Raw genomic sequence first — 24,734 nt, 5'->3', positions numbered from 1 at the left:
ATCGTAGAGCGTGCAATGTGTTTTACTAATCCATTGAAAACAATGGGAGATGCATTCCGAGAAATATGAAAAGATAGGACACGCCACAGCATCGCTGTGAGGGAAAACATCGCTCATGTACATTTAAAAGAATAGGGCTCATATTTGCGAGTCTCGCACTGCACTAACCTCACACAAAATTCTCAGCCATATGAAACCAGCCTCATTGATAGCAAATAGAGATCCTGATATGGTTAAAAACTGAAATAGATAAGAATGTTCTGGAATGTTGTATTAGACAGTGCAGATTCTTTTATAAAGTAGTCCTGGCTCTTTAAACCCTTCCCACCCCACGGCATATATAACTGCCTGGGAAGCAGTTCCTGCGAATGGACATCCACTTACAACATACGAATGGTGTACCTTCGATGGCACAGTCGGGATTGGTGAGAACATTGATCCCCTTTGTTAACCCCTTACATGCACCTGATCAATGGTGATAGCGGCATGTAAAGGATTCACAGTGGGAGGGCTCCGGCAGCTTGTTTATACCGGCAGATACATCGTCGGCTCCGGCAGCTTGTTTATACCGGCAGATACATCGTCGGCTCCGGCAGCTTGTTTATACCGGCAGATACATCGTCGGCTCCGGCAGCTTGTTTATACCGGCAGATACATCGTCGGCTCCGGCAGCTTGTTTATACCGGCAGATACATCGTTGGCTCCGGCAGTCTGTTTACACCGGCAGATACATTGTCGGCTCAAGCAGCCTCTTTATACTGGCAGCTACATCGTTGGCTCAAGCAGCGTCTTTATTATGGCACATCGTCGCTCCGGCAGCCTGTTTATACCGGCAGATACATCGTTGGCTCAAGCTGCCTCTTTATACCGGCAGATACATCGTCGGCTCAAGCTGCCTCTTTATACCGGCAGATACATCGTTGGCTCTGGCAGCCTGTTTATACCGGCAGATACATTGTCGGCTTCGGCAGCCTGTTTATACCGGCAGATACATTGTCGGCTTCGGCAGCCTGTTTATACCGGCAGATACATCGTTGGCTCTGGCAGCCTGTTTATACCGGCAGATACATTGTCGGCTTCGGCAGCCTGTTTATACCGGCAGATACATTGTCGGCTTCGGCAGCCTGTTTATACCGGCAGATACATTGTCGGCTTCGGCAGCCTGTTTATACCGGCAGATACATCATCCACTTGTTCAAACATATAATCGCTCAGTTGTCACATTCACTGTGTAAGTGAGCGCGACTGAACGAGAAGTCAATGAGGCAACAATGATTTCTATGCTGCAGAAAATTAACAAAAAGTGAAGGATTATCATTCACTTTTGCTTGTTTGAACGATAATCATTACGTCTAAAAGGGCCTTAAGGAGTTAATGGAGGAATTACAGATAAAGTTACAGTGCGCCACTTGCCGCTCTGCTGGGCATGGTGGTGCTGCAGCCGCAGACGCCAGGCCGCAATCATCCCCAGATCCGCAGGGGAGCCCAGTCATTACATTATCTTTACTTTGGACAACAGCGTGAGTTAGCGCTGTACCGATACGCATCATGTGACCGCCCCCTCAACATGACAAGGTCACGCGTCCTTGGCTGTGGCTGAAGGGACGTTTCTACCATAACTCCTGTCACATCTTATATCGCCCCTCCGCTGATAACTATCTGCTCCAGCCAAAATAACCATGCCCAGCTCCATCAGGGCATCCAATGGATCAGTATCTGCCCTGTGACTAGCAAAGTTGGTGATGCCACTCAAGAGGACAAACAGATATGAAACCCTGCCGGAGAATATTTGGGCCCCTCAACCCCCACTTCTAATAAAGATACAGTGACTGCAGTGGCACATAGTAATATTGCCCCTTCACAGAGGTAATGCCTCCCACAGAATAAAGATGCCCCCTTAATGCCCCCAACACAGTAAAGATTCACTCTTAATACCCCCTACACTTTCAAAGGACCCTTTTTTGTGTGGCATGCAGTGATTGTACCCTCTCACAGTAATGATACCTTAGTGCCCGTACAACAATTTGATACCTTAGTACACCACCACAATATGATACCCCCTTAGTATGCCCACCACAGTATATTGTGCCCATAGTCAACCCTCACAGTAGTAAAGCCACCACAAAGTAAAGTTGCCCCTTAGTGCCCCAATTATGATCACTAGACAGTAAATATCCCCGCTTAGTGCTCATACACTTTCATAGTACCCTCTTTGTGTGGAACACAGTAATAGTGCCCCCTCATACTAACAATGCCTCCTTAGTGTCCCCACAATAATAAGATGGGTTCTGAGTGCAAGCGTCACAGTAATGATGCCCCCTTAGTCATACACAGTAATAGTGCTCCCTTTCTGGCTTACATGCTTTTATAGTTCCCTCTTTGTGTGGCACACCACAGGAAGGATGCCTCTTTAGTGCACCCATCACAAGATGATACCTTTAAATGCACCCACAACAGTATAATGTGTCCTTAGTCACCCCTCACCTTAGCAATACCACTACAGAGTAGGGATTCCCCCTTCTTAGTGTCCATAAAATTTGATACCCCCTTAGCACACCACCACAATATGATGCCCCCTTAGTTTGGCCACTAAAGTATAATGCGCTCATAGTTAACCCTCACAGTAGTAATGCCACACAAAGTAAAGATGCCCCTTAATGCTCCAGTGATGCCCCCTAGACAGTAAATATTCCTGCTTAGTGCCCCAAACACTTTAATCACACCCTCTTTGTGTGTCACACAGTAATAGTGTTCCCTCACAGTAAGGATGCCCCCTTAATGCCATCCAATACAAATACTTCCTTAGTGCCCCCACCAGAGTATGATGCACATCACACTGCAAAGCTGACTTCTTTATGGAAAAAGTGCCCCCATTGATGCCCTCTTTACTGCCCTCCACACATTACAATGTCTCTTTTGTGCCGCTCCCCAAAACAAATCTCGCCCCCAGAGTGATTGTGTACAACAGGTCTCCTCCGGTCAGTCACTTCGCTATTTGTGGCTCATGGCATCAGGTGAGATGACATCATAGCACTACGCCCGCATGTGCCAAGCTACTATTAGTACTCGCCCCATTTTCAGTTCAAACGTTTCTCCGTACGCCCCATTTATCGCAGTTCTGTATACAATGTGTCAGAAACGAGTAGCTGTGGCGCAGCCAGCATCCTCTACGTCAATCGCCCCAGTTATTCCCGGGTCACCGTTTCTTAGGGAAGCAGAATAAGAAAACAAACATTTTATTTCGCTGTGACTCCTTGGTCGATACATCCGCATTGTTTATCCGCAATCGCCGTGTTCTCCTCCCAGCGTCCTCGTTTCACTGCACTTGACAGGTTCAGGGTCTTTAGAATGGAAGTTTAGAGCAACAACAAGATGCAAAAAAGTGATTCCCCCACCGCAGCGCATTGTGAGCTGAAGAATGAACCAGAAGAAACTATCAGAAATGGAGGCGAATCTCTTCAAGACGGAATCGTCTCACTTCTCTATCAGATGAGGGAATTGCGTGCTAAGCAGTTGTCTAAAATACATAGAGGGTTAACCCCTTAAAGGAATATTCTGGACAAAACATAGAAGACTTGGGGAAATATTCCCCAAGGTGCTTACCTGATCCAAGGTGCATTCAGCAGAGAGCCCCCACTGGCAGCACACAGTACAGCAGCACAGACTCTCGCCTCTAGGGGAGGACTCTGGTGACAGAATACGGATGAGGGAGGCAGCTATTCTGTCCTAGATCATTTGCTGATGAGACATTCAGCAACTAATGTTTACTTGGTGATTTTTTTTAGATGTATGCTTGCTGTCAGTGAATAGATACATTCTTTACATTCAGGGACTGAAACCTGTCGTGATCTAATAAGGGCTTAGGGTTTTCTACAATTGTATCCAGTCTATTGTATCAGGTGTAGCAATCTTCTGTGGTCTGAAGAGCCACAACCCCCTGATCTGTTACCTGCACTGATACATTGTAACAAGCTATCAGGGCAAGAGAGATATATGCCACTAAAGTGTTTACTGCACAGAGGAATGTCTGCACTGATACATTTTAACAAACCCCCAGGATCAGAAAGAGACTTGTGCTGTGATATGTTTACTTCCGAGGATTCTCTGCACTTATATACATGGTAACAAACTGTGAGGACATGGGAGAAATTTGTGCTGCTGAAGTGTTTAGTTCACAGAAGATGGTTTGCACTAATACATTGTAACAAACCCTCAGGATGAGGGCTTATTCAGACAGGCGTATATCGGTCGGGTTTTCACACCTGTCCAATCTACACTGTCCCTCTCTGCAACGGAGGGAGGTGGGCCTGGCCCGGAGTAGTGCACTGAGCTCCCGCCCCTCGCCACTGCTTGCAATAGGAGGCCCGGGACAGGGGCGGATTTAAATTCCATCCCGCCACACCCCCTCTCATTGCAAACAGTGGTGAGGGGCGGAGAGAGGGGCGGGAGCTCAGTGCACAAGCTCCCTGCCAGGCCCGCCTCCTCCCCTTGCAGAGAGGGACATCAGCCAAGCATGAAAACCCGACCGCTATACGAGCGTCTGAATAAGCCCTCAGAGAGAGATTTGTGCTGTGATGTGTTCGGAGGATTGTCTGTACTGATACATTGTAACAAACACTCAGGAGAGGAAAGAGATTTAGGCTGGAGCGTAATTTTATAGCGTATTACATGGAGAATGGAGTCAATGAAAGTACATTGATTTCTACTGATCAATTCACAATTGTGTATATACATTGTCTTGTACGCGCGTATACAAGAATGCAGCATGTTTTACCATATATTATGCACTTACAGCTATATTGTTCTCTATGGGCGTGTAATAAACGCTGTACATATGCAATTACATTACAATATCAGTTCACACAGTGGTAGAAGACTGCTTCATGCACTCAGTGTTTTACAACACACTCGTATGAGTCCGGCCTTATGCTGTGATGCGTTCAGTTCACAGAGTATTCTCTGCACTGATACATTGTAACAAACTATCGGGACAAAGGTAAAAGGGCAAACTCCAGCATCAAGAATACTTGAATTAAAACTTCTTGCTTACTGCAGGCCTGTTAAAAAAACACGTCACAAAACGCCCAGCAGCCAATGAGATGTAGCGGACCGTCCGCACTGATACACTGTAATCAAAAATAGTGAAGAATCAAAACAGAAAGCTTATTAGATATTTGCAAAACTTTTCATTATACAGAAAACTAAAACCCCTTCAATGTTCAAAGAAGCCTGTAAAGCCCCACGCAGCCGCGTTTCAGGTGCCGGAAAGGAAGCGTTTTCCTGTCTTAAGCTAATGAGAATTCCATCTCTCAATGTTAGCTAAAAATATCCGATAACTAGCAGCGAGTGCAACATGAACAGCACCAAATATAAGTGCAGATATGGTTTATACAGCAGTGGCGGGGCGGCACTTATGTATGCATCTTCCTTGGGGGGAGGAGTCCAGGTTGGGCCACATTCACACCTCTATTTGGAGCCTCTGACGCATATCTGGCACAGAATCCCAGATGAAATAGCGTGGCATTCCAGAATCCAGAAGGACCCCATTACAGTCAGTGGGGTCGCTAACGCGGTTCGTATCCGGCATTGGTCGCATCTGGATGGAGCCGATCAACAGAAATGAAAGCACAGATGTGAAAGGGAACGAATGCTGATATTTCACCTCTCGGGAGCTCGCGTATCGCTACAGGTCACAGAGGTCTTGCAGTGTCGCCCTCCGGTGGCAGCGTTTATCACTAGCCAAAGAGTGTAGTACTGTTACTATATTACATATTTGCCAGAGTTTTCCATTCAGCAACTACTGCCCAAGCAGGAAAACACCTTTGATCTGCAAATCTGTCCCTGACCAATGGAAGAGGACTGATTCATGGGACTGTAGCAGTACTGTAGTGTAAAGCATGAGAGGGACTGAGCTGTGGCTGTAGCCTGTGATGTGGCCAGGATGGGTACTATGATTACTAAAAGGGTCCAGAAGGGGCACTATGATTAATAAAAAAGGCCAGAAGAGGACCACGATTACTAAAGGAGGCCAGGAGGAACACTATGATTACTGAAAGGGGCCAGGAAGAGCACTACAATACCTAAAAGGGTCCAGAAAGGGCACTATTGTTACTAACAGTGGCCAGGAGGGGCACTATGATTACTAAAATGGGCTAGTAGAAGGACTACGATTACTAAAAGAGGCAAGGAGGAGCACTACGATTGCTAAAAGAGGCCAGGAAGAACACTATGATTACTAAAATGGGAAAGGAGGGCCAGAACCATTGCAAAAAAGGGGCCAGGAGGAGCACTATGATTACTAAAAGGGACCATGAGGGACACTATGAATACTAAAAGGGGCAAATAGGAGGCCTGCGATTACCAAAATGGGCCAAGAGAACCACTATGATTACTAAAAGAGGCCAGTAGGGGCTCTATGATTACTTCAAGGGGCCAGGAAGGGCACTATGACTATTAAAAGAGGCCAGGAGGGGCACTATGATTACTACAAGGGACCAGGAGGGGCACTATGATTACTAAAAGGGGCCAATAGGAGGCCTACGATTACTAAAATGGGCCAAGAGAACCACTATGATTACTAAAAGAGGCCAGGAGGGGCAATATGATTACTGAAAGGGGCCAGGAAGAGCACTACGATTATTAAAAGGGGCCAGGAGGAGCACCATGATTACTAAAAGGAGCCAAAAGCAGTACTATGATTACTAAAAAAGGCCAGAAGGAGCACTACAGTTACTAAAAGGGGCCAGGAGGAACACTATGATTACTAAAAGGGTCTAGGAGGGGCACAACATTTTCTAAAAGGGGCCAGGAAGAGCACTATGATTATTGAAAGGGGCCAAAAGGAGGACTACGATTACTAAAGTGGGCCAAGAGGAGCACTATGATTACTAAAAGGAGCCAGGAGCAGCACTATGATTACGAAAAGCGGCCAGGAGGAGCACTATGATTACTAAAAGGGTCCCGCAGGGGCACTATGATTACTAAAAGGGTCCCGCAGGGGCACTATGATTACTAAAAGGGGCCAGGAGGAGCACTATGATTACTAAAAGGGGCCAGGAGGAACACTATGATTACTAAAAGGGTCCTGTAGGGGCACTATGATTACTAAAAGGATCCCGTAGGGGCACTATGATTACTAAAAGGGTCCCGTAGGGGCACTATAATTACTAAAAGGGTCCCGTAGGGGCACTATAATTACTAAAAGGGTCCCGTAGGGGCACTATGATTACTAAAAGGGGTTAGGAGGAAGACTATGATTACTAAAAGGGGCCATAAAGGGCACTACGATTACAAAAAGGGGCCAGGAAGAGTACTATGATTACTAAAAGGGCCCTGGATGATCATTAGAGTTAGTAAAAGGGGCTAGGAAAGGTATTATGATAACTAATGGGGGCATAAAAAGAAATTTTACTGAGTGAGGGACATGAGGGGCACTATTACTGCATGGTGGTTGGGTAGTAAAGTGGCAGTTGCTGTGTGATGCCGGCATTATTCCGATGGCATTATTCCATCACCATGTGGTGATATGTGCTCATGGTGTGGCGGTATTATTTGATTCTCATATAGTGTGATTATAGGTAGCATCGGTCTTTGTAGTGGTCATTCAGTAATAGTATGGCAGTATTACTCCATCACTATGTGTTGGTATGTGCTCATGGTGTGGCGGTTTTATTTGACTCTCATATAGTGTGATTATAGGTAACATCGGTCTTTTTAGTGGTCATTCAGTAACAGTATGACTGTATTATTCAGTCACTATGTGGTGGTATTATATGTTCATAGTCTGGCGGTATTATTTGACCCTCATAGTGTAATTATAGGTAACATCGGTCTTTGTAGTGGTCATTCAGTAACAGTACGGTGGTATTATTCAGTCACTATGTGATGACGTGCTCATGGGGTAGCAATATTATTTGACCCTTATATAGTGTGATTATAGGTAACATCGGTCTTTGCAGTGGTCATTTATTAACAATATGGTGGTATTATACAGTCACTATGTGGTGATATGTGATCATGGTGTGGCGGTATTTGACCCTCATATAGTGTGATTATAAGTAACATCGGTTTCTGCAGCGGTCATTCAGTAACAGTATGACGGTATCATTCAGTCACTATGTGGTGGTATTATATGTTCATAGTGTGGCGGTATTATTTGACCCTCATAGTGTGATTATAGGTAATATTGTTCTTTGCAGTGGTCATTCAGTAACAGTATGGCAGCATTATTCTGCCACTATGTGATGGTGGTGTGGCGGTATTATTTGACCCTCATATAGTGTTATTATAGATAACATCATTCTTTGTAGTGGTCATTCGGTAACAGTATAGCAGTATTATTCTGTAACTATGTGGTGATCATATGTTCTCATGGTATGGTGGTATTATTTGACCCTCATAGTGTGATTATAGGTAACATTGGTCTTTGTAGTGGTCATTCAGTAACAATATGGCGGTATTATTTAGTCACCATGTGGTGATATGTGCTCATGGTGTGGCGGTATTATTTGACCCTCATATAGTGTGATTATAGGTAACATTGGTCTCTGCAGTGGTCATTTAGTATGACAGTATTATTCAGTGACTATGTGGCGGTATTATTTGACTCTTATAGTGTGATTATGGGTAACATTGGTCTTTGTAGTGGTCATTCAGTATCAGTATGGAAGCATTATTCTACCACTATGTGATGGTGGTGTGGCGGTATTATTTGACCCTCATATAGTGTGATTATAGGTAACATTGGTCTCTGCAGTGGTCATTCAGTTGCTGTGTGATGCCGGCATTATTCCGAAGGCATTATTCAGTCACTATGTGGTCATATGTGGTCATGGTGTGGTGGTATTATTTGACCCTCATATAGTGTTATAGGTAACATTGTTCTTTGTATTGGTCATTCAGTAACAATATGGCAGTATTATTCAGTCACTATGTGGTCGTATGTGCTCATGGTGTGACAGTATTATGTTACCCTCATATAGTGTGAGTATAGGTAACATTGGTCTTTGTAGTGGTCATTCAGTAACAGTATGACAACATTATTCAGTCACTATGTGGTGATATGTGCTCATGGTGTGGCGGTATTATTTGACCCTCATATTGTGTGATTATAGGTAACATTGGTCTCTGCAGTGGTCATTCAGTTGCTGTGTGATGCCGGCATTATTCCGACACCATGTGGTGATATGTGTTCATGGTGTGGCAGAATTATTTAACCCTCATATAGTGTGATTATAGGTAACATTGGTCAATGCAGTGGTCATTCAGTAACAGTATGATGGTATTATTCAGTCACTATGTGGTGGTATTATATGTTCATAGTGTGACGGTAATATTTGACTCTCATAGTGTGATTATAGGTAACATTGGTCTTTGTAGTGGTCATTCAGTAACAGTATGGCAGCATTATTCTGCCACTATGTGATGGTGTGGCGGTATTACTTGACCCTCATATAGTGTTATAGGTAACATCGTTCTTTGTATTGGTCATTCAGTAACAGTATGGCGGTATTATTCAGTAACTATGTGGTGATCATATGTTCTCATGGTATGGTAGTATTATTTGACCCTCATAGTGGTATTATAGGTAACACTGGTCTTTGTAGTAGTCATTGAGTAACAGTATGACGACATTATTCCCTCACCATGTGGTGATATGTGCTCATAGTGTGGCGGTATTATTTGGCCCTTATATAGTGTTGTTATTAGTAATGTTGGTATGGTGGGTGTTCAGTGACAGTATGGCGGTATTATTCGGTCAATGTTTAGTGATAGTATGGTGGTATTATTCGGTCAGTGTTTAGTGATAGTATGGCGGTATTATTCAGTCAGTTTTCAGTGACAGTATGGTGGTATTATTCAGTCAGTGTTCAGTGACAGTATGGTGGTATTATTCAGTCAGTGTTTAGTGATAGTATGGTGGTATTATTCGGTCAGTGTTTAGTGATAGTATGGCGGTATTATTCGGTCAGTGTTCAGTGATAGTATGGCGGTATTATTCAGTCAGTTTTCAGTGACAGTATGGTGGTATTATTCGGTCAGTGTTTAGTGATAGTATGGCGGTATTATTCGGTCAGTGTTCAGTGACAGTATGGTGGTATTATTCGGTCAGTGTTTAGTGATAGTATGGCGGTATTATTCGGTCAGTGTTCAGTGACAGTATGGCGGTATTATTCAGTCAGTTTTCAGTGACAGTATGGTGGTATTATTCGGTCAGTGTTCAGTGATAGTATGGCGGTATTATTCGGTCAGTGTTCAGTGACAGTATGGCGGTATTATTCGGTCAGTGTTCCGTGACAGTATGGCGGTATTATTCAGTCAGTGTTCAGTGACAGTATGGCGGTATTATTCGGTCAGTGTTTAGTGACAGTATGGCGGTATTATTCAGTCAGTGTTCAGTGACAGTATGGCGGTATTATTCAGTCAGTGTTTAGTGACAGTATGGCGGTATTATTCAGTCAGTGTTCAGTGACAGTATGGCGGTATTATTCGGTCAGTGTTCCGTGACAGTATGGCGGTATTATTCAGTCAGTGTTCAGTGACAGTATGGCGGTATTATTCAGTCAGTGTTCAGTGACAGTATGGCGGTATTATTCGGTCAGTGTTTAGTGACAGTATGGCGGTATTATTCAGTCAGTGTTCAGTGACAGTATGGCGGTATTATTCAGTCAGTGTTTAGTGACAGTATGGAGGCATTATTCAGTCAGTGTTTAGTGACAGTATGGCGGTATTCAGTCAGTGTTCAGTGGCAGTATGGCGGTATTATTCGGTCAGTGTTTAGTGACAGTATGGCGGTATTATTCAGTCAGTGTTCAGTGATAGTATGGCGGTATTATTCGGTCAGTGTTCCGTGACAGTATGGCGGTATTATTCGGTCAGTGTTCCGTGACAGTATGGCGGTATTATTCAGTCAGTGTTTAGTGACAGTATGGCGGTATTATTCGGTCAGTGTTCCGTGACAGTATGGCGGTATTATTCAGTCAGTGTTCCGTGACAGTATGGCGGTATTATTCAGTCAGTGTTCCGTGACAGTATGGCGGTATTATTCGGTCAGTGTTTAGTGACAGTATGGCGGTATTATTCAGTCAGTGTTTAGTGACAGTATGGCGGTATTATTCGGTCAGTGTTTAGTGACAGTATGGCGGTATTATTCAGTCAGTGTTCCGTGACAGTATGGCGGTATTATTCGGTCAGTGTTTAGTGACAGTATGGCGGTATTATTCGGTCAGTGTTCCGTGACAGTATGGTTGTAATAAAATGTCTCCGTGCCTTGCACACGCGTGCGATGCATTTTTTTCTACAGTTACATCTTTCACGTAAAGTGATGGATTTCTCCCCGATAAGCGCATCGCACTCGCTGGGAGGTCTGGTGTCTGAGTTTGGCGCACTGACATCGCTGCCGTGTGAATGCCTCCTATGCGTACGCTCATACGGCGTATTTTGGGTGGATTCTGCAGTAAAATAGACTACGAATCTGTGTCCCGCTAATTTGTAATGGAAGTCGGTCTTCGTGTCGTGACGATGTGTTATTTTCTCGATGCGTATTTACAATACGTGTCACGGGAAATAGAGCGGCGTCACTTCTTTTTTCGTTTTCCACCTCAGATTTTGGCGTTGTAATCAATGGGACTTCACAATATGCGCCGCCAGGTTTGTACGCAAATCCGCACCTACAAACTGAGAGCTGACGGAGGCGAACTTTGCGGCACAGTGTGAACGAGCCCCAGTGCTGCCGTAGTGGCGGAAATAGCGCCATCTAGAGCTCACATAGCGCCACACAGCCGCCGTGTCCTCGCAGTCCCCCACATGGGTCAGTCTCCGCCCCCCGGGGGAGTGGGCGGGGGATCTTGCGCTCGTCCCCGCCGCCGCCTCTCGGGAGCGCGCCTGTCACTCATGTCACCGGCCAGGGTTACCTGACAGGAGCCGGGGCCCCCGGGGGCCAGCAGAGGACGGGGCCGCCATGTGCAGCCCCGAGAGACGCAGCCGCCGACCATAACTTCCTGCCCGGGACCCCGAGAGACAGTGAGTGACCGGAGAGACGGAGGGGAGAGAGAGAGACAGTCAGAGAAGGGCGAGAGAGAGGGGAGAGAGACAGTCAGAGAGTGACCGGAGAGACGGAGGAGAGAGACAGTCAGAGAGTGACCGGAGAGACGGAGGAGAGAGACAGTCAGAGAGTGACCGGAGAGACGGAGGAGAGAGACAGTCAGAGAGTGACCGGAGAGACGGAGGAGAGAGACAGTCAGAGAGTGACCGGAGAGACGGAGGGGAGAGACAGTCAGAGAGTGACCGGAGAGACGGAGGGGAGAGACAGGCAGAGAGTGACCGGAGAGAGACAGTCAGAGAGTGACCGGAGAGACGGAGGGGAGAGAGAGGGGCAGAGAGAGAGAGAGAAGAGGCAGTCACATCAGAGAGGAGAGAGTCACCTCTGAGAGAGACAGTGACCACAGAGAGAGCAATCACCTCAGGAGAGACAGTCTCCAGAAAGTGACCACAGGTAGGAGAGACCACAGAAAAGAGAGAGAGACCTGAGAGAGAGAGCGATCACTACAGGAGGGACAGTCACCAGAAAGTGACCACAGGCAGGAGAGATATCTGCCAGGGCATGTGAGAGACAGTCACAACACACAGCGGAGAGACAGTGCTTGTGGGAGACATGGGACAGTAGGAATAGAGCGCCCACAGTGTGTAATGTCACACAGAGCGAGACAGCTCAGAAACCCGAGAGATCGCATGTCAACTGAAAGCAAAGAGGAAAGCGAGAGAGAATACCCAGGAAAAGAGACAGCAGCCTGCCAAAAGTGCAGAGAAAGAGAGACAGCTGGCATAGAGTGCAAGAGACAGCAGATACACAGAGCAGCATGCAAAAAGTGTATAGGGAGGAAAAGAGACAGCAGATAGGGAGTGCAGGGAGGAGAGGCACCTTAGAGAGCGCAGAGAGTGGCCGTCCCTCCGAGGGGCCTCTGCTAGATTTCAATCTGTCACACTTGCTTTTCTTCTGTGGGAACAATGTGTGATTGTTGCGCTCGCTCTCCAGAGTAACATGGGGGGTGGGAGGGGGCAGTGAGCGCTGGAAGGTGGCAGATCCTTGTGAGAGGGTCCCTGGGCTGTGTCCTTGTGAGAGCGCTGCTCCTGTCCCAGGGATGAGGATCATTGTGCAGGGACTGCGGGGATCACTGGCTGAGAGGGGGGGGCTCCCTGCACTGCTGCTGGCCCTTTAAGAATCTGGTCAAGCACTTCTAGTGGTGTGAGAGACACAGAGAGAGAAAGAGAGTGTCTGTGACAGGGAGAGAGTGTCTGCGGAGGGGAAGAGAGTGTCTGGGGCTGAGGAGAGAGGCGCAGAGGATTTCACTCCGCTCTGGACTCATTTGACAGGTTCCCTTCAAGCAATCGGAGGTGGCATCTGTGACAAAGGGACATTGTGCGGGGTTCAGCATGCTCACCGAGCCCGACGGTCCCCCGGAGTTTGAAAGGTGAGTGCCCTCTTATTGTACCCGCTGCATGACCTGCAGGTGCCGAGACTCCCTCGCCTATAGAGACCGGACCTGTCCCTTATACGGGGACCCTCTGTGTGATCCTTCTGCATGCTCCAGGCTCAGCCCTTATACAGGGAGCCACTGCCAGACCCTTCTGGATGCTCCAGACACGTAGGGACCCAATGCCAGCGCTTCCTATATTCTACAGACTCGGTCCTTATACAGGGACCTACTTCTATATACTCCAAACTCAGTTCTAATACAGGGACCTACTTCTATATGCTCCAGACTCGGTCCTTATGCAGGGACCTACTTTTATATGCTTCAGACTCGGTCCTTATATAGGGACCTACTTCTATATACTCCAGACTCAGTCCTTATACAAGGACCTACTTCTATATGCTCCAGACTCAGTCCTTATACATGGACCTACTTCTATATGCTCCAGACTCGGTCCTTATGCAGGGACCTACTTTTATATGCTTCAAACTCGGTCCTTATATAGGGACCTACTTCTATATACTCCGGACTCAGTCCTTATACAGAGACTTCCTTCTATATGCTCCAGACTCAGTCCTCATACAGGGACCTACTTCTATATGCTCCAGTCTTAGTCCTTATACAGGGACCTACTTCTATATGCTCCAGACTCAGTCCTTATACAGGGACCTACTTCTATATGCTCCAGACTCAGTCCTTATACAGGGACCTACTTCTATATGCTCCAGACTCAGTCCTTATACATGGACCTACTTCTATATGCTCCAGACTCAGTCCTTATACATGGACCTACTTCTATATGCTCCAGTCCTAGTTTTATAGAGGGACCAACTGCCTGGTCTCTTATATACACTTTATATGAAGTTCTGGACTGTGTCTACTATAAAGGGACATGGTGTTATAGCCGGGTACTGTGGTATGGGGAGAGTATTATAGCCGGGTACTATGGTGTAGGGAGAGTATTATAGCCGGGTACTGTGGTATATGGAGACTATTATAGCCGGGTACTGTGGTATATGGAGACTATTATAGCCGGGTACTGTGGCATGGGGAGAGTATTATAGCCGGGTACTGTGGTATGGGGAGAGTATTATAGCCGGGTACTGTGGTATGGGGAGAGTATTATAGCCGGGTACTATTGTGTAGGGAGAGTATTAAAGCCGGGTACTGTGGTATATGGAGACTATTATAGCCGGGTACTGTGGTATATGGAGACTATTATAGCCGGGTACTGTGGCATGGGGAGAGTATTATAGCCGGGTACTGTGGTATGGGGAGAGTATTATAGCCGGGTACTGTGGTATGGGGAGAGTATTCTAGCCGGGTACTATGGTGTAGGGAGAGTATTATAGCCGGGTACTGTGGTATATGGAGACTATTATAGCCGGGTACTGTGGTATATGGAGACTATTATAGCCGGCTACTGTGGCATGGGGAGAGTATTATAGCCGGGTACTGTGGTATGGGGAGAGTATTATAGCCGGGTACTGTGGCATGGGGAGAGTATTATAGCGGGGTACTGTGGTATATGGAGAGTATTATAGCGGGGTACTGTGGTATATGGAGAGTATTATAGCCGGGTACTGTGGCATGGGGAGAGTATTATAGCCAGGTACTGTGGTGTAGGGAGAGTATTATAGCCGGGTACTGTGGCGTAGGGAGAGTATTATAGCGGGGTACTGTGGTATATGGAGAGTATTATAGCCGGGTACTGTGGCATGGGGAGAGTATTATAGCGGGGTATTGTGGTATATGGAGAGTATTATAGCCGGGTACTGTGGTATATGGAGAGTATTATAGCCGGGTACTGTGGCATGGGGAGAGTATTATAGCCGGGTACTGTGGCGTAGGGAGAGTATTATAGCCGGGTACTGTGGCGTAGGGAGAGTATTATAGACGGGTACTGTGGCGTAGGGAGAGTATTATACCCGGGTACTGTGGCGTCGGGAGAGTATTATAGCCGGGTACTGTGGCGTCGGGAGAGTATTATAGCCGGGTACTGTGGCGTCGGGAGAGTATTATAGCCGGGTACTGTGGCGTCGGGAGAGTATTATAGCCGGGTACTGTGGCGTCGGGAGAGTATTATAGCCGGGTACTGTGGCGTAGGGAGAGTATTATAGCTGGGTACTGTGGCGTAGGGAGAGTATTATAGCCGGGTACTGTGGCGTCGGGAGAGTATTATAGCCTTTGCTATGTCTTGAGTGTTCCCCTCATCTCGTCCCCGTATAGTCACCCCTAGATTGATCCCTCTTTAAGGTTCCGGATTGTTGCTCCAGATTTACTCCTAGAGGGGCTCCTCTATATGCTCCATACCGTGTTATAGAGAGAGTCCATGTATGATCCCTATACTGTGCCTGAGGCTCATCTCTTGCTCCTTGTTATACGATGTCCTATACTTTGCTCCAGAAGTATAACTCTTGTAGGGGGGACTTATCTACTCCTCTATAAGCTACAGATGTGGTCTTATGTAGAGAGCCGATGTATGATCCCCTATACTGGGCTCCAGAAGTCCTGTATATAACTCCTGCAGAGGGGCTCGTCTCCTGCTCCATACCTTGTTATATGTATGATCCCCTATATATGATCCCCCAGAAGTCCTGTATATAACTCCTGCAGAGGGGCTCATCTCCTGCCCCATACCTTGTTATATGTATGATCCCCTATATATGATCCCCCAGAAGTCCTGTATATAACTCCTGCAGAGGGGGCTCATCTCCTGCCCCATACCTTGTTCTATGTATGATCCCCTATACTGGGCTCCAGAAGTATAACTCTTATATGGAGGACTCATCTGCTCCCTCTATATGCTCCAGGCTTAAGCTTATGTAGAGAGTCCGTGTACGATCCCTATACTATGCTCCAGAAGTCCTGTATATAACTCCTGTAGGAAGGACCCCTCTCCATCTCCTTCTAGATTTTCTGAACTTATACAGAAAGTCCATGTGTGATCCGTATACTGTGCCTCAGAAGCACTGTATGTAGGGGGGACTCCTCTCCTGCTCCAGACTTGGTCTTATATGTAGGGTCCCTGTATAAGTGGCCTGCTCTACGTGAAGCCCCTATAGTCGTGGAGTTGTGACGGAGCTGTTCCATGCGATCGCTACATTTTAGAACAAGTAGACTTTTTCCTTCTTGACGTTGCGGCGTTTGTTCTACTTCTCCCTGACGGATGAGTGACAGATACACCGAGGTCTGCTCCTCCTGCAGCGGCCTTGGCTCCATCCAGCACCGCTCTCATTTCCCTCTTTATCTGGTGACATTTTCTGGCATTTTGGGCCACGCTTGTTTTTTTCCCCCAAAGCTTTAGACATAAAAGCGCGGTGGCCGAGGGTTTCTTCAGCACGCTCCTCTCCACGCCGAGTAACCGAGCATCGGGCACATCCCGATTTTACTTTTCCCCCCCCAGGGAACAAAGGTCACGGCGCTGAGCTCCCGGCTGGGTCCTCGTGTTTGTGACCACTTCTCTCCCGGCGTGTAATAAGGACGTCACTTATTATCCTGCGCTTTATCGGGTGGAAGCGAGGAAAGCTGAAATAAAACGTCTGCAAAGTTCCAAGTTTCTGCTTTGAGTTGAGCTGCGGCTTCCAAGTCTCCTGAAGTGTTTTATTCCGTGGGGTCTCGTTCGGTGGAGTTTCGCTCTGCTACATTCGCTTATTTTCCTCTTGTGATATTGTATCTTTATAGGAATCAGACGCCGACGTAAATCTTATTACTTTGTGGGGTTTCTTGGGAGGAAATGTTCCCTGGTTTACATTGTATTAGGGCTGTACAGAGGGATGGAAGCCGCATATTGGGCTCAGATGCACTGCACTAGCCTGTATATCTCAGGATAGTAAGGGGTTAGATACATTATATTGGGGTCAGGAGAATTAGGGATTAGATGCACTGTACTTGTTTAGAGTATTCATGGATTAGATACATTGTATAGCTCAGGATAGTAAGGGGTTAGATACACAATATTAGCTCAGGCTACTTAGGGATTAGATGCATTGTATTGGGTCAGGATATGTAGTGGTTAGATACATCGTATTGGGTCAGGATATGTAGTGGTTAGATACATTGTATTGGGTCCTTAGTGGTTAGATGCATTGTATTGGGTCCTTAGTGGTTAGATGCATTGTATTGGGTCCTTAGTGGTTAGATGCATTGTATTGGGTCCTTAGTGGTTAGATACATTCTATTGGGTCCCTAGTGGTTAGATACATTGTATTGGGTCAGGATATGTAGTGGTTAGATACATTGTATTAGCTCAGGATATTTAGCGTTTAGATACGTTGTATTGGGTCAGGATAGTAAGGGGTTAGATACACTGTATTAGCTCAGGAAAGTAAGGGTTTAGATACATTGTATCAGCTCAGGATAGTTAGAGGTTAGATACATTGTATTAGCTCAGGATAGTTAGAGGTTAGATACATTGTATTAGCTCAGTATAGTAAGGGGTTAGATACATTGTATCAGCTCAGGATAGTTAGAGGTTAGTTACATTGTATTAGCTCAGGATCTTTAGTGGTTAGATACATCGTATTGGGTCAGGATAGTAAGGGGTTAGATACACTGTATCAGCTCAGGATAGTAAGGGGTTAGATACATTGTATTGGGTCAGGATAGTAAGGGGTTGGATACATTGTATTGGGTCAGGATAGTAAGGGGTTAGATACATCGTATTGGGTCAGGATAGTAAGGGGTTAGATACATCGTATTGGGTCAGGATAGTAAGGGGTTAGATACATCGTATTGGGTCAGGATAGTAAGGGGTTAGATACACTGTATCAGCTCAGGATAGTAAGGGGTTAAGTACATTGTATTAGCTCAGGATAGTAAGGGGTTAGATACATCGTATTGGGTCAGGATAGTAAGGGGTTAGATACAGTGTATCAGCTCAGGATAGTAAGGGGTTAGATACATTGTATTGGATCAGGATAGTAAGGGGTTAGATACACTGTATCAGCTCAGGATAGTAAGGGGTTAGATACACTGTATCCGCTCAGGATAGTAAGGGGTTAGATACACTGTATCAGCTCAGGATAGTAAGGGGTTAGATACACTGTATATGAATTAGGATTTTGGGCAAACGTGAAGAAACTTTGTATTGTTCTTGTGGTGTACTATTAGGATATACGGGGCTGGCGAGGGCATATTCAGGGAGTTCTACGGGGGAAGAGACTGCGGATGGTAGACATAGTAGGGTTAAATAGATGGGGTGAGAGGCACTGGGTACATTATACGGGGCAGACGCTTTGGGTATTAGGGTCAGTATGGATGGGGTGCTACAGAGGGCACACACGATAGATGCAAATCATTCAGGGATCCAGGTTTTCTATTAGGGTTAACGGCCTGTTATTGGGGTCCGGCAGCCGGTGCTCCCCATTAACACCTCTCCTCCTATGGGAGCAGATGCTCGTCAGATGTTTCTGCTCTGCCTGCGATCACTGCTTGTCCTGTGCTGCTCCCCGCGGCTGCCGGCTGCCGTCCTCCTTCTCTGCTCTGATTTCTGGGAGACGGATTATTATGTTGGGATTTCTCGGCTCTCGATGATGAAGCTCACTCTACTCCGTCCTTGGAACAAGTTGTCGGCCCCTGAAAGTTCCCTGTAAGTTCTCCCTTCTGCACTTACCGCCTGTAGATTTTTAATTTTTTTTGCTTGTACTCGGTTTATCGGGGGCGCAGCTAAATGAATTGCGAGCAATTATGACTTTTGTAACCCCCCCCCCCCCTTTGTGCAAAACTGTGCACCCTTCCTGGCACCGAGGGGTTAAGGTAAAGTGCTGGGAGTGCGTTGTGTTCGCTTGCAATCAGCGGTATTTTCTGCATGAGTGTCGCTCGACTTGGGCATTACATTAGCGGCTGGATGTCCCATATAGAACAAAATACCCGCAGGTTACAAGGAGAAATCCGTAAGGAGGAGGAGAGCACTTAGCCGTGGTAATATCGGCCTCGCTCAAACACCCACTGGATTTATTTTGGGGTCATGGCAACAATAGCGAGCTCTTAAATCCTCGTCCCTGTGCCAGGCTCGGGTCCTGCATTGTTGGCGCGCACTGGCACGCTCTTTGACTTCTTCACCTGCTCACCATTTTATCCTGTTCTCCTAAATTAAAAAAAAAAAAAAAGGGGAAATCCTCGCGGCGGTGGTAGGGCGCAGGCGGCGGGCGCTGCTAGGTACTGTTTGCCCTGGAACATTGTGTGGTTGGTGGAAAATATTGGCCTGATATAAAAAAAAAGGGAGAAAACAAGGGGCGAAAACTTAGAAAGTGCGGCTTCCTTGTAACCCTCACCCCCCCCCCCCTCAGGTTGGGAGTGCAGGGCGCTTTATACATACACTGTTACAACTACTAACCCCATCGGCCACCTTACGGATTCTTGTCAGATTCCCACAATTAGATGGAGGATAATTATATTGTTTGGGGGGGTTGCTATCCCCCCCCCCTCCCTCAGCGGCTACCCCTGTGATGTCCCCCCTCCCCTCAGGCTTATCTACGGGGTGCGGGAGCTGCTACTGGAGATCTGCGCTCATGTTGTACTTGGCTTTTAACACGCAGCGATTAAAACATGAGAAAGACTGTCAAAATCTTGTCACGATAATGAGCGTGTTCCACGTATGACAGCGCTCCGCAGACTGCGCACTTCACTCATAGCGCTCGGAGATTAATATTCATCTCTGGCGATACGAAGCGGAGGAGACGTCGATTTATCTGTAACGTCTTCGCCAACTTCTTGCTAGTGATATTATAATTTAGCTGAGCGTCAGAGGGCGAAAAATACAATCCGGTCGCAGGCTCGCCGCAAGAGCTTACAATCTATAAGCGTGCTAGGTTATTATGATCTTCAGGTCCTTCTACCCGTGACCATCCTCTCATGTTGTGGCACCACTTTACGGCCTGATTTGGTACTTTGTATCACTGGCTGTTTGTTGTCAGGGCGGTCTACAGTGATAAATATTTTTGCGCGTTGACAGCGGCCGTTTGTCGCCGTGATTGACGGTTTGGTCCAAACTGGTATTTAATCTGGAGAGCAGATGTTAGACAGTGTCAGGGGTTGTGCAACTACTGTTCTCCACTTAATCTATTATCCCCCACCCCTCCGCTGCTATTCCCAGAGCGAGCGGCCGCCGCTTCTACCTGAGCTCCGTCCTCCAGCCTTCTTGTCTTAATGATTGCGCAATTGCGGGCATGAGATTCCTGTAACATTGTATCGTTTTTCTAGCTTTCATTGTATTGCGCTTAAACCTTTTTAACATTGTTATCCGTTCCTCCCCCATCGCAGCTGCGCCCCGTTTCCTACATTGGCGCCCGTCAAACATTTGACTGTTGATTGATTTTCTCCGTGCCTTGTGATTGATACGTTGATACTTCTCACCAGCTGACACTTCCGTATTTCTACCATTCATATACCCGTTCGCCCCGGTCTGCCATCCCAGTGCGCTGTATGTTGTCAGAATTATTTTTATAAATGCGCTTATTTTGCGCCATTCTCTTCCCAACAGCGTTACTGTAAATATGGAAAGATACACGAGTTTATTCCCCCCCCTCCCTTCACACCAGAACGCTGTGCGGGAAACCAGCATCTGTGTGACCGCCGCCATCGCCATCTCTTCGCTAAACTCCATCACAGTGAAAGTTGCGGTGGCCGACTTCCAGCTCCTGCCGTTGAGGCCGTCACCTCCCGCGATCCGTATCAATCACGGGATAATTACACGTACAATAACAATTTGCTTTTGTTTCTGACTAATGGCGGCGCGGGCTGTTGATTGCGTGCCGATTTTCCTGTGTTCGTTTTGTGTACACAAGGCCCTGGCTGAGTTATATTGTATTCTTTCTTCTGTCGGTGATTTGTCACAAAGTTACTGGAGTGAGTTCCGGGGGGGAGACGGAGAGGATTTGCGCCGTCCCTGCGCTACTCTAAACTTTTTCTAGAATTTCCACACTGTGGCGGTAGCGCAGCGCTCGCAGATCGTTTTCTGTAGTGTTTGGGCTGGAGCAGAGACACGTGCGCTCAGTGTTTGATTTAATGGTGGGGGTCCCCCTCCCCATCGTGTTCCGTTAACCTCTTAACCGCTGAAGTGTAAAGTGCCGCACGTACCCCAAGGGGCTCTAGAAAATGAACAGTCTCCGAGAGGATTGGCTCCTGAGCGCCGTTAACGATTGATGCTCCGTCTTATCCTCAGCGCTTCAGGGGATTTTCGAGGGATTAAGTGAAATAGTGAGCTGCCACCTTTTGCGCGGCGTATTCCTTATCTGTAGGTGCGGGCTATGAAGTGCAGGGTTTTATGGGACGTTATTGGAGGCTTTTCCTCCGACCACCCTGGAAATAGTTCGCAGATGTTTCTGTGCGCGCCGCTGTCGGCCTTGGGATTTTATTATAAGATTTTCCAATGCTTTAATTAAGGAAATAATTGTCTGGAATATAAAGTTTCCTGGCTGCCGGTGCCTCGTCAGACGTACGGCGAGGAGGGCTGACGGGAGCGCGAACGCCGCCTGACGGCTTTACATCTTGTTTTGCTTAGTTTTGAAGAGATGCGTTTGGAGTGGCGCTGCGGGGGGGGGGGGGGGGGGCTCGCCTATTACTTCTGAAAACTTTTTTCCCCATTAACCCCTTTTGTGACACGCTGCCCCTCCCGCTCGCTGTCAGTAATGATGCGGTACAATATGTCCTGTGTCTTCCCCTGGCATATGACTCTGTGTTCAGGCCACAGACTGTTCCTTTATATAACATCATGAAGTGACCCCATTGATGAGTCCGAATGCTAAATATAGACGGGATTATTGTGCGCAAAACGTTACGGGGAAAATTCCGTCCAGAAATGCCGTAGAGAAAGAAAAGAAACCTGAAGTGAATCCTGTAAATAGTCTGTCTGAGCGTTAGATTCTGTTCTAGTGTACCGCGTAGTATATCATACCGAGCGTTTCATTGTATGACGTGGAGTATTACATCCTACCGAGCATTATATAATGTATCATATGTGCAGTATTAAATCCTGCTATGTAATGTATCATTTATGGAGTATTATATCATACTGAGCATTATACTGTATCACATATGAAGTATTATAGTATATCATACCGAGCGTTATTTTGTATGACATGTAGAGTATTAAATCCTACCGAGCGTTATATTGTATCATATGTGGAGTATTATATCATACTGAGCATTATACTATATCACATATAAAGTATTATAGTATCTTCTATCGAGCGTTATATTGTATCATATGTGGAGTATTATATCATACTGAGCGTTATAGTGTATCATATGTGGAGTATTATATCATACTGAGCGTTATAGTGTATCATATGTGGAGTATTATATCATACTGAGCGTTATATTGTATCATATGTGGAGTATTATATCATACAGAGCATTTTATTGTATCACTTGTGAAGTATTATATCATACCGAGCATTATACTGAATCACATATGAAGTATTATAGTATATCATACCGAGTGTTATACTGTATGACGTGGAGTATTAAATCCTACCGAGCGTTATATTATATCATATGTGGAGTATTAGATCATGCTAAGCGTTATACTATATCACATATGAAGTGTTCTATCATACTGAGCATTACATTGTATGACATGTGGAGCAGTAAATCCTACCAAGCGTTATGTAATGTATCACATGTGGAGTATTATGATATAGAGACAGCAGTTGTAATAACACCTGTAGTGGTAATTTTACACCTTTTAAACAGTCTCATGTGAGTTTTTGGTGCAGGCCTTGAGAGAAATTTGTGGTAAATGCCTCAGTGCCATCATCGGCGTGGTTAGTCGCTGGAACGCCTAAGATTTATATCGCTATGCCATCGTTTCTTAGTTAGATGTGAAATATAAGCAGCCTGACACTATACATATTAATGCTCATGTCTGTATGCATTTGTCTCACTGTCTGACTACCTCATACTGCATTGGGGGCGCTGTTGCTGGCTGTTCTTATGTTGGGGCATTATGGCTGGTTGAAAGAAACATAGAAAATTGAAAACAGAAAAAGAGCACATGGTCGATCTAGACCGCCTTTATATTACTTCTAGGAACTATGTTTATCCCCGGCAGCTTAAATTAATTTATTGTTGATTTTCCAACCACGTCTGCTGGCCATTTGTTCCAAGTATCTACTACTCCTTCAGTACAAGAATTTCCTGATGTTGCTTCTGATTTTCCCCCAACTAATAACAGATTGTGCCACCTTGTTCTGTATTTAGCTTCATAATCACCTCCCTCCTGAATCTTAAACATGTAACATATATAAAGGTTTATATATTCCTCCTGTAACATATATAAAGGTTTTTTTTTTCATGACCTCCTTTCCCTTCTTCATCCTGTAACATATATAAAGGTTTCCATCATATCTTCCTCTCCCTTCTCTCCTCCTGTAACATATATAAAGGTCTCCATCATGTCCTTCTCTCTCTTCTCTCCTCCTGTAACATATATAAAGGTTTCCATCTTCTCCTCCTCCTCTCCCTTCTCTCCTCCCTTAACATATATAAAGGTCTCCATCATGTCCTCCTCTCCCTTCTCTCCTCCTGTCACATATATAAAGGTTTCCATCATGTTTTCCTCTCCCTTCTCTCCTCCTGTAACATATATAAAGGTTTCCATCATGTTTTCCTCTCCCTTCTCTCCTCCTGTAACATATATAAAGGTTTCCATCTTGTCCTCCTCTCCCTTCTCTCCTCCTGTAACATATATAAAGGTTTCCATCTTGTCCTCCTCCTCTCCCTTCTCTCCTCCCATAACATATATATAGGTTTCCATCATATCCTTCTCTCTCTTCTCTCCTCCTGTAACATATATAAAGGTTTCCATCTTGTCCTCCTCCTCTCCCTTCTCTCCTCCCATAACATATATAAAGGTTTCCATCATGTCCTCCTCTCCCTTCTCTCCTCCTGTAACATATATAAAGGTTTCCATCATGTCCTCCTCTCCCTTCTCTCCTCCTGTAACATATATAAAGGTTTCCATTTTCCCCCCAACTAATAACAGATTGTGCCACCTTGTTCTGTATTTAGCTTCATAATCACTTCCCTCCTGAATCTTAAACATGTAACATATATAAAGGTTTATATATTCCTCCTGTAACATATATAAAGGTTTCCATCATGACCTCCTTTCCCTTCTTCATCCTGTAACATATATAAAGGTTTCCATCATGTCCTCCTCTCCCTTCTCTCCTCCTGTAACATATATAAAGGTTTCCATCATGTCCTCCTCTCCCTTCTCTCCTCCTGTAACATATATAAAGGTTTTCATCATGTCCT

At 45.9% G+C, this 24,734-nt stretch overlaps 1 protein-coding gene across 5 annotated transcripts in view; it reads left to right on the top strand.

The window, feature by feature from the left end:
- The first annotated feature begins 11,898 nt into the window (after positions 1 to 11,898).
- The window catches only part of SOX5 (SRY-box transcription factor 5), a 178,080-nt gene continuing 165,244 nt past the window's right edge, over positions 11,899 to 24,734 (top strand). The window contains exons 1-2 of one of the 5 annotated variants that reach the window (XM_066590773.1): positions 11,899 to 12,021; positions 13,372 to 13,469. In XM_066590773.1, the coding sequence (XP_066446870.1) occupies positions 13,432 to 13,469 (38 nt within the window). In that variant the 5' untranslated portion in view covers positions 11,899 to 12,021; positions 13,372 to 13,431. Of the gene's footprint in view, positions 12,022 to 12,717; positions 13,470 to 24,734 lie in introns of those variants that run through there. The other 4 variants (XM_066590774.1, XM_066590772.1, XM_066590777.1 and 1 more) reach the window with 4 other exon arrangements.

This window comes from Eleutherodactylus coqui, chromosome 2 (genome assembly GCF_035609145.1).
Source record: "Eleutherodactylus coqui strain aEleCoq1 chromosome 2, aEleCoq1.hap1, whole genome shotgun sequence".
Taxonomy (NCBI): domain Eukaryota; kingdom Metazoa; phylum Chordata; class Amphibia; order Anura; family Eleutherodactylidae; genus Eleutherodactylus; species Eleutherodactylus coqui.
The sequence above is the reverse complement of the archived record's forward strand: the minus strand, read 5'-3'. Positions and strand labels throughout refer to the sequence as shown.